This window comes from Gadus morhua, chromosome 20 (genome assembly GCF_902167405.1).
Source record: "Gadus morhua chromosome 20, gadMor3.0, whole genome shotgun sequence".
In the NCBI taxonomy this organism is placed as follows: domain Eukaryota; kingdom Metazoa; phylum Chordata; class Actinopteri; order Gadiformes; family Gadidae; genus Gadus; species Gadus morhua.
The window spans coordinates 3,629,386-3,639,385 of record NC_044067.1 but is presented as its reverse complement, the minus strand read 5'-3'; the positions used below and the strand labels follow the sequence as shown (position 1 = coordinate 3,639,385).

Sequence of the window (10,000 nt, the reverse complement as noted above, 5' to 3'; positions counted from 1 at the left end):
TCAGGGTGGGCCCGAAGATAATGGCCAGGTTCTCGACGTTCATCAGGTTGTGCTCTTCGTGGAGCGCCACCCTGTGTCAGACACGGGGTACAGCACACGTTAGTGTCACAGATAGGTGGATACTTTAATCATCCCCTTCGGGAAATTCAGGTCTCCGGTAGTCTATCGAGTCAGCCAACGGTCAACAATTAACAAATCACAAAATGGACAAAGTCAATTCGAATAAGCCTATTGAAGGTGATATTCCTATAAATATAACACAATTTCTCATTGTCCAGTGTGTGTGGTTGGGTTTTGGGGGGGGGGGGGGGGAGAGAGAGAAAGAGAGAGAGAGAGAGAGAGAGAGAGAGAGAGAGAGAGAGAGAGGAAAGGGGGGGAGTGAGAGAGAGAGAGAGAGAGAGAGAGAGAGAGAGAGAGAGAGAGAGAGAGAGAGAGAGAGGGAAAGGGGGGGAGTGAGAGAGAGAGAAAGAGAGAGAGAGAGAGAGAGAGAGAGAGAGAGAGAGAGAGAGAGAGAGAGAGAGAGAGAGAGAGAGAGAGAGAGAGAGAGAGAGAGAGAGAGAGAGAGAGAGAGAGAGAGAGAGAGAGAGAGAGAGAGAGAGAGAGAGAGAGAGAGAGAGAGAGAGAGAGAGAGAGAGAGAGAGAGAGAGAGAGAGAGAGAGAGAGAGAGAGAGAGACTGACAGATCTGTAACGTGTGTCGGCCGTGTATGTGCGTGCCGGGGTTCGGCGTACCGTTTTAAGTGGACCATGAGGTACTGCAGCGTCTCGCTGTGTGACGGGGCCAGCAGCGCGATGGCCTCTCGCAGCGCCTCCAGCCTCTTCTCTGGTTCATCGATCTCTGACAAGAGAAGGCAGCGGTATCGCCGTTAGAACAAAAGCCATCGAGGACCCGAGGAATCCAGTAACTGTCTACTTTATGGAGGGACCTGGAGCGGAACGCTGCAGATCAAGACTGCTAAACACAACCTTCTCCTGCACTGATGCTGCCGTTGCTTCTCATTTTACCATCGCAGAACCTCAACTGCTGGTACATGAAGACCACACCTGATACTGAACCGGCTTTATATGGAATAGTATTATAGTGCAGCACAGTATAGTATGGTATAGTATTATAGTGCAGCACAGTATAGTATGGTATAGTATTATAGTACAGTGTAGTATTATAGTACAGCACAGTATAGTATAGAATTATAGCATAGAATTATGGTACAGTACAGTATAGTGGATCTATTAGTATCTTAGGGTATAGTATCGTAAAGTATAGCAGACTAGTGCATTCTAGAACAGCACAGTAGAAGAAGCATCTAAAAATAGCCTAGCCTCCGTTTAAACAACCATATGGTGTGTTTTCGGGGGGGGCTGTGTGATTACTGGTGGCTGTGCGGCAGGCAGGGGGTGGGGGGATGGTTACAGACCACTTCCTCCCAGGAGCAGCTTGACCTATCACCTTCCAGCGCGCCTCCACTCCCCCCACCCTCCCGCGAACGAGTTACCGGCGGCTGACGCAGCAGCAGCGCGTTCGCCCGCGTCTCTCTGCTAATTGCGGGGGCACGGTGTTTGTGGTTACGTAAGGCGGGTCTGACGGACGGGCAGACGTCACACCGGCCGGGCTTGCCGTACTCACTGGCAGCCTCGATGAAGCGGGGGTAAGCGTCGTAGGAGATGATGGGGACGGGAAGGTCCCGGAGGTACAGCTTCAGGGCGCCCGTGATGATGTTGATGTCTTCGTAGGCGTCCACCGAGATGTCCGTCTTCTCCCCGTCTGTTGAGAGGAATTAGAGGAAACAAAAGGAAGGGGGAAAGAACGAGAGGGAAGATGAGCTTTGCAGAGAAACCGCCTACGTCAGCACACCGCCACGGAGAATAAAGAGATTGCGATTCTGCCCGTGAGCAGGAGGAGGAGGAGGAGGAGGAGGAGGAGGAGGAGGAGGAGAAAATAACTCAGAGCCCCCTCTCAGCTCTCTCTGAATATAAAGTGGCTGCTATCACTCGCTCGGCCGGCTTTATTCTGTCTCTCCCGCAGACACGCGCGGCGGCGTTGCGAGAGCTGGCCTACTTGCTCCGGAGGACGGAACATCACAGGGCTTTGAGCCGGAATGACTGACTCTGTCACGCTTCATCTTCCCCCCGCACAGACGCTCGCACTCTGGAATTGGCTTTTTTATTTTTCCGCCCGATTTCCAAAAGGTTGGCCTCGAAAACGGCTAAAAGTCAAACCAACCAATCCGGTGTGCGGGCGAAAAGCCTATTTTCGGCGGCTCTCCGGAGCCGCAGGCGTGCTGATATGGCGCTGGGTTTAATGAAATTAGAAGCTGTTCTTCTGCCTTGTGGAGCACTCTCTCCCTGCTGTCCCCCTGCTCTGTCCCCAGTCCACCCCAGAGAGGAGCCCTCTGCTGGGCCTAGGGCTCCCAGATGGATGCTAATCCTCCACAAATATGGCACTTTCTGCCTAATCCCAGATTTTCCCTTCACCCTTATGGCTCTTATGTAAGCACACCGTCGCACGCCGCAGCACGCCACCGGCGGCGGTTGCGTCGCGTGCGAACGCCGTGACACTTAAGGGTGGGACGGCGGCGCGGGTTTCACCGAGACGGGGACCCAGACAAATAAAATCTATGATATAAATGTCACCTCGCATGTCACCGTGGATACCTTTGTCTGACGCCATCTTGAAATAATCAATAATATGAATCACATGTCATCGTGGATACCTCTGTCAAACGGCAATCCTGAAATAATCCATAATATAAATCACATGTCGCCGTGGATACCTTTGTCAAACGCCATCTTGACCTCCTCCACGGAGTCGCTGAAGCCTGATATTCTGTACAATCCCTCGGACTTCAGACCTGGGGGGGGGGCAGAACACATTGAGGGGGGGGGGGGGGGGGGGGTGAGTGGCGATATCACATCAAGACACTCCATCATGTTGTCTGACAATCAGGGAAACGCCCTTGAAAAGCTTTTGAATATGCAGCAGGAAATGAGCGGCGAGACACAACATCGCGGAGGAGAACAATATGGACAAAATCATTTTCCACACCACTGGGCTAAGTAATAAAGACATAAATCAAAAGTGGAATTAGTTATAGACGTCGCACGGTGGAGGGCAGACAATGAGAATGCCACGAGCATCCTGCGTAGCTGAGTGATTCCCCTGAACAGGAAACGGGAGAGTCCATTTCTAATTACGCGTGTACAATTACCGACGCCATCGCCGGACCCTTCAACCATAACGCCGTGAAATCATAACAACAAGTCATTTGCGAGAAGGAGTCCTTCAAATTGATTCATACATCAATAATACACGTTTTCAATTTAAAGAAAGTAAACAAAGGGAGTGAACGGATGGACGCGAAGCATACAGGGGAGGGACTGATTGAACATTAACACAAGAAACACTTCGGACGGCGGCAGTTGGGCGGCCATTTTGTGAACTGACTGAACCCTGGACTCAGTTGAACATTTCAAATACTAAAAACCCTTCGGACGGCAGTTTGGCGACCATTTTGTGAACCAACTGACCTCTGGACTCAATTGAACATTTTAAATGCTAAATACCCTTCGGACGGCGGTTGGGCGGCCATTTTGTGAACCAACTGACCTCGGGACTCGATCTCCCGTATGCACATGTCCACCACCATGGGACGCGTGGTGTTGTGGGCCTTCACCAGGGTGGTGAGGTCGCAGCTGTACACCTTGCGCACGTGCTTCAGGTTTGGCTTGCAGTCGTTTGGCACCGCGGCGGAGCACTGTTTGTGCACGTTTATCCCGCAGTCTGTGGAAACAGAAAGAGGATGAGCGGTTTATTGGTGGAATAATCAGAGACAGAAGGCCAGAGCGGAACACACACACACACAGAAAAAAAAATCTTGTTTGCTCAGATAACGGATTTGAATATATTCATGCTTATTAAACGGGCCGGTTATTAAATTAATTTAATTATATTCGTATTTAGCCCTGCTTGAATGTATAATTGTGCTTGCTAAGGGCTAAATCCCTTCCCCTCATGTGTGCTCTGAGAATGTCAGTGGAACTCAGGGGAACCGTCCAATAGCGGCGCAGGAAATTGCGGGTGGTCAGCGGCCAGGCGTGTCATTGAAGTCACCTTGAGCACCGGAATAGAATACAGATCTGGGAACAGTCACCTTCACAGCGGCTTGTGTGTCTTTAGCAACCGAGCACGACAAAGGGCCCGCGAGCAGGGAGAGGAAATTACATTTCAGTGGTTCTGTGCCGCTGCTGTTCTGGTTCCAGCTGGTGCAAAATAAGAGCGTGTGGAAAACAGCACAATGAAATATATAAAACCCTAAATAAAAGACAGACGAATTCACAATTCAGTAAATAATAATGAAAGAATATATATTATTCAGGGTTTATTCTGACTGCATAATGGTCTGTCTTAATGTCATTGGTTTCCTGATTTAATGATGATGTCCACTAAGAGAAAGTAGGGGCATTGATTTAAATTGTGTGTGTGTGTTCCCCTGTGTGTGTGTGTTTGTGTGTGAGAGTACATGTGTGTGTGTGTGCACATGTGTTGGCTCCAGTGGAGGAAGCCCGGAGCCGGCTGTTCCGGGCAGGTTTCACCTTGTCCAGAACCTTGTCCACAAGCCTGCAGCCCACAGAGAGCTAAAGCAGAGGCTCGCGCTCTCGCTCGCTCTCTCTCTCTCTCTCTCTCTCTCTCTCTCTCTCTCTCTCTCTCTCTCTCTCTCTCTCTCTCTCTCTCTCTCTCTCTCTCTCTCTCTCTCTCTCTCTCTCTCTCTCTCTCTCTCTCTCTCTCTCTCTCTCTCTCTCTCTCTCTCTCTCTCTCTCTCTCTGCTTCCAAACAGAAGCTCTTAGAGGGAATTAGCGACGCGCTAAAAACAATGTGGCCTGGAGGAGGGAGAGTTAGCTTCCCTCTCCTCCAGAGTCCCACACACACACACACACACACACACACACACACACACACACACACACACACACACACACACACACACACACACACACACACACACACACACACACACACACACACGGCATTGGAAGCGGAGATGAAGACGCTGCGGGCTACACCAGACCTAGTTTGCAACACTAAAAGAAATGGGCCAGCTCTTCAGTCAGTGGCTTCTTTTGAGCCTCCTTTGAGCCTCCTCCAAGCCCTGATGGGGGATTTTTCCCCCTCTTCTCTCAACAAAGCGGCCCTTGAATGAAATACATCACATCCGATTTTTTTTTTCTTCTATTTTTGTAAACAAAATAGCAAAAAGAGCAGATATGTTTTTTGTTCTGTTATCGCCGAATATATTTCGGATTAGCGAGGGACCCCAGAGAAATACATGCCGCCTGCATTTATATGCATTGGCTGTGAAATGTAATTACTTTAAGGGATGATTCTCTTAAGGATATGAGACAGGCGAGGTAATGGAGTGAGGGGGGGGGGGGGCATGTCATCAGACCCCAGACCTGTAAGGTGGGGAATTGGCCAAATGTTCACATTGACGGCCCAGAGTCCCAGGTGGGAGGGGGGGGGTGCAAGGTGGGAGGGGCAGGGCCCAAGGGACACACACACACACTCTATCAAACACACACATACACACACACACAAACACAGACTGTCAAACACACACACACACACACACACACACACACACACACACACACACACACACACACACACACACACACACACACACACACACACACACACACACACACACACACACAGAGGGCCCGGGAGACAAGAGCAGGCTACTTTACTGCATGGTCAGCTCTGTCTCCGTTACCATGGCGAGGGCTGCTGGTGTTGTCTATGGGATGGACTGGGAAGGGAGCCCTTGTTTTTGGCGAGAGACGTTTTGGACGGTGTGATGAAAAAGCGTTTCAGGCGAGGTCGATGGCGGCTCGCTACCAATCCAATCCTTACTCGACCACGATGACAGAAAGATCCGGAGACGCGACAACAGCCAGGGTTGAGACGGGCCGTTGAGTTATGTTTCTGTCCGCTCGGAGAGGGGGGGGGGGGGGGGGGGGGGGGGGGGGGGGCAGGGCTGAGCTGAGGCTGATGAATCTGAATGCGCATGGAAGTGGAGTTCCTTCCCCTTGGCTCGGAGCTGCTCCTCATTAACGAGACTTGCCATCTTTGTTTTCCTTCAGATGCGTTTTCTGGCTGGGGGGGGGGGGGGGCAGGCTGTAACTCTGATGAGAAAATGTGGCACAACAATCACCGACACTGGCAGAGTGCTCGCTTTCTGGCACCCGGCCAACAGCAGTTCCCCCCCCGACCAAACAGAGAGACACTGAGCTACAACAAGAGGGACCAGGGCGGTGGGAGAGGACTTTAGGAATGCTAATGTCTGCTGCTCTGCCCCAGATTCTGGTCGCCATGGTGGAGTACGAAGGAATGGCGAAGAAAGAGCCAACAAGGCCACTTTAAACACAGATGTGGCTCTCGTCCTGCTTTTGTCTGCTTTCTATAACCAACGCATCAATTATTAATGTCCCAGCTCCCACACATACGTGTGGCCCATTTAGTTTCATCAATAAAACATTCAATATTTTCACCCGATGGTTGGAAAAATACTTGGAAGCAGAGATCCACTCCGAATACTGTGTGTCTGTACAATGAAGTGAGCAAAACATAGATATCAATTAAGGAATACAATATGTATGATAAATATGACTATATGACTACATCAAATTATATATAATAAAAAAACGATATGCATGATATTCAACAAAAATAAAATCCTAACCAGAACTAGTAGGGAAACCAAGGCCTGAACTGTGCAGAAATAGATTTAGTTGAATACATTACACTGAAATCCAGTTTTACCAATCCATTGCAATGGTGCATCAAGCTAGTAGGACAAGCTAGCTGGCCAACAATAGCTTGTTCAGTTCATTCATGGCTCTTTTCCCATTTGTGTAATTTCACAAATATTCACAAACAGGAACAGAAAGGATTAGAACCGCAGACTGCAACAATACAGCCTCTGATATGGACTTATACCAAAATACAATCAATTATCAGAGAGATCGTTTACTAAGAATTCTCCTTTAATTAATTTTACTTCACACAATTCCACGTCCAGATAGAAAGTTTGCATATTTTTCATCTTGATCAAGCTAACCTTATTTATTAGCACATAATTTATCCTTTCAAGCAACAGCTTTTTCAGTTTGCGCTAAATCTCTGATCGATTGCTCAAACGAAAACCCAATCAGATTATAATAACGGTATTAACGTGCGGGTGTTGTGCTTTCATTGCATCACATGATCGCAGAACGACTCTGAGCCATTGAGGCCCTGTTTCACTCGATTACGCAACCCTGATGACCCTTGCAGTGGTGTCAAACTAGTGGTGGGATCACAGGTCGGACTCAGTTAAACGCCTGCTCTCCTAGTCAGCCAATAAACCGGGCGATACATAAAATATGATGCTCAATTCCTCCACGAAGGAAGACAGAGACTACTGCAATATGAGCCCCGAGTTAATTCTGTTATATATACGAGGGCCGGGAGAGAGACAATCATGCCTGGGGTTTCATTTAGCTGTTGTTTTATTGGACTGGGGGAGGGGGGGCAGACCATCTTTGCCTGCTATCTCTTTTCCTTGTTTCTATGATTGGATGGCTTTGCACGTTGTACGTTGTACAAACATGCAGTTTATGATTGTATGTCTGTTAAATTGTCATCATGTCTGTCTCGCTATGGCTCGTTGGGATGAAGGGGAATTTTTGGGACATACTAGAGCTATCAAGTGATGTCTTCTCGTACAGATTATGTTGGGAAAACCAAAACGTACCTGCACATTTGACTCCCTGGGCCACGAGTCCCCACATGAAGTTGGCACAGTGTTCACACCAGTGTGGCCCCCGAAACGTATGGACCTGGAACACAGAACACAGCCGGTTAGTGTTATTTATGCACACAGCCTTGTTAAATACTCATTCCTGATAGGTGAATGACGTTTCAAGGGTGGGCATTGTTTTTAAATAACGGGTTGTGGTTTATTCTTTACACACATATTGAGAGAGAGAGAGGAGAGGATAGAGTGACAAAGAGAGAGAGCTAGAGAGAGTGCTAGAGAGAGAGGGAGAGAGACAGAGAACGTCAGAGAGAGAAAGCCTGCGAAAGAGTAGCAGAGCGAGAGATAGAGAGAGACAGAGCGAGCGAGAAAGATTCTCTCGAAAGATTGCGAGAGATAGAGTGCAAGAGAGAGAGAGCGACAGAAAAAGAGAGAGAGCGAGAGAGACAGATTGAAACAGACACAGAGAGACATCAACATGGAGAGACAGAGAGAGAGACAGAGCGAGCGAGAGAAAGGGTGCGAGAGAAAGAGTGCAAGAGAGAGTGACAGAAAAAGAGAGAACGAGAGAGACAGATTGAAACAGACACAGGGAGACAGCGACATAGAGAGAGAGACAGCGACATAGAGAGAGAGAGAGAGAGAGAGAGAGAGAGAGAGAGAGAGAGAGAGAGAGAGAGAGAGAGAGAGAGAGAGAGAGAGAGAGAGAGACAGACAGATTGAAACAGACACAGAGAGAGAGCAGATAACAGATAAACAGAATATCCCGGGCCGGCTAGATAAGGAAAGCATGATACAGTCTTGAGTGGGGCAGATTAAGCAGGCGACCCGCTGTGTTTATAAGGATTACAGTTTCAACAGCCACTCAAAATATTAATAACGGTTTAGGGTAGCCGCGCTATTGGCTGTGAATTGAAGCATCATGATGGAAATAGGCTACAGGGCGATGGGGGGGGGGGGGGGGGGGGGGGGGGGGGGGGGGGTGCTCAAATATGCAATGGAATGAACAACATCGCCAGGTAACAACAACCCAGCCAATCAGAAGGCCCAAACCAGGCAGGGGAATGGGAACGGGCCAATCACAATTAGGGGCTTCCCCACATTGGGATAACAAGTTGGCATGGGGAAGACTAGGGAAACATTAAATTAAAATATGGAAGATGTAGGACTTCAAATTAAGGGTTTGACCACTCTGTCATGTTATTGTTTGCAAGAAAGAATCACACGGAAAAACACAATAAATCACCATAGTGAGCCTATTTTCTATTTTTCTTCTTTTAAGAATAAGATGAGATGTACCACAGATGTTAGATCAACGTTACTTTATGTTCTGTATTCTATGGCAAAAAAGTAAATCAATAAGAGACAGGAAATAATCCAAAAGGAATTCCAACAGTAGTTAGGTCAGATTTCACACTCCAATGGGACGTTACATCATTGCACGTCAACAAAACAGCAAAGCCCCACATTGCTTTGTTTCATTCAGTTGTGATTATAACACCACCACCATACTGTAGCTCTCAGACCACAAGCTCTCTGAACGGCATTAGCCGCGCACACACAGAGAAAACATCCCATCCTGAAAGGGGTTGACGTCATCTGGAAGTGATTCGGTTCGCTGTACTGTGGTACAGTAGCGGGCATCATCTAATAACGATCATTACATACGACCCTGCGCGCAAACAGGAAGGAACTGGTGTGCATTAGCGGCGGAACCAAACCTTTCAGGAGTTAATGCTTGTGTCCCTGGTGTTGTTCCATCATCAGATATCGACAACAGCGGAGGGGAGCGGGAAGGCTGGCTCGACACAAACAGCCCGACAGAGATACAAACACTCACACTGTAATGTGTTCCCCCCGTTCCAGCGCCCTAATCCGTCCATCTGCCCCTCTCCGGCGACAACACACCCCTACTACCGCCGCACACTTTTACTCTGATTACTGTAGAAGCCACTCTGGACAAAACAACACAACAGCTTCTGTTGTTCACCCTCTCACCCGCACACAAACTCCTGTCCTGACTCCGCCAGAGCAGGAAACACCAAAACAAAACAGGTCGGACCACATCGCCATCAATCAACCACTTTCCCGTTACCGGGGGAACGCTCCGGTCACCGACCCGAATCACCAAAACAAAAACAGGTCATCAACCCCGTTCCCAACACCAGAGACGGTCGGAGCGTTTCGGTGTCGGGAACGTGTCCCCCCC

The 10,000-nt window shown here is 48.8% G+C and overlaps 1 protein-coding gene across 1 annotated transcript in view; it reads right to left on the bottom strand.

Annotated features, from left to right (window-relative positions):
* The window catches only part of chn1 (chimerin 1), an 11,736-nt gene that overhangs the window by 840 nt on the left and 896 nt on the right, over nucleotides 1-10,000 (bottom strand). The window contains exons 2-7 of the mRNA XM_030344022.1: nucleotides 7,789-7,873; nucleotides 3,603-3,776; nucleotides 2,770-2,847; nucleotides 1,623-1,760; nucleotides 731-836; nucleotides 1-71 (exon numbers count right to left, since the gene is read on the bottom strand). The exon at nucleotides 1-71 is cut by the window's left edge and continues 840 nt beyond it. Of these exons, the coding sequence (XP_030199882.1) occupies nucleotides 1-71; nucleotides 731-836; nucleotides 1,623-1,760; nucleotides 2,770-2,847; nucleotides 3,603-3,776; nucleotides 7,789-7,873 (652 nt within the window). The remainder of the gene's footprint in view (nucleotides 72-730; nucleotides 837-1,622; nucleotides 1,761-2,769; nucleotides 2,848-3,602; nucleotides 3,777-7,788; nucleotides 7,874-10,000) is intronic.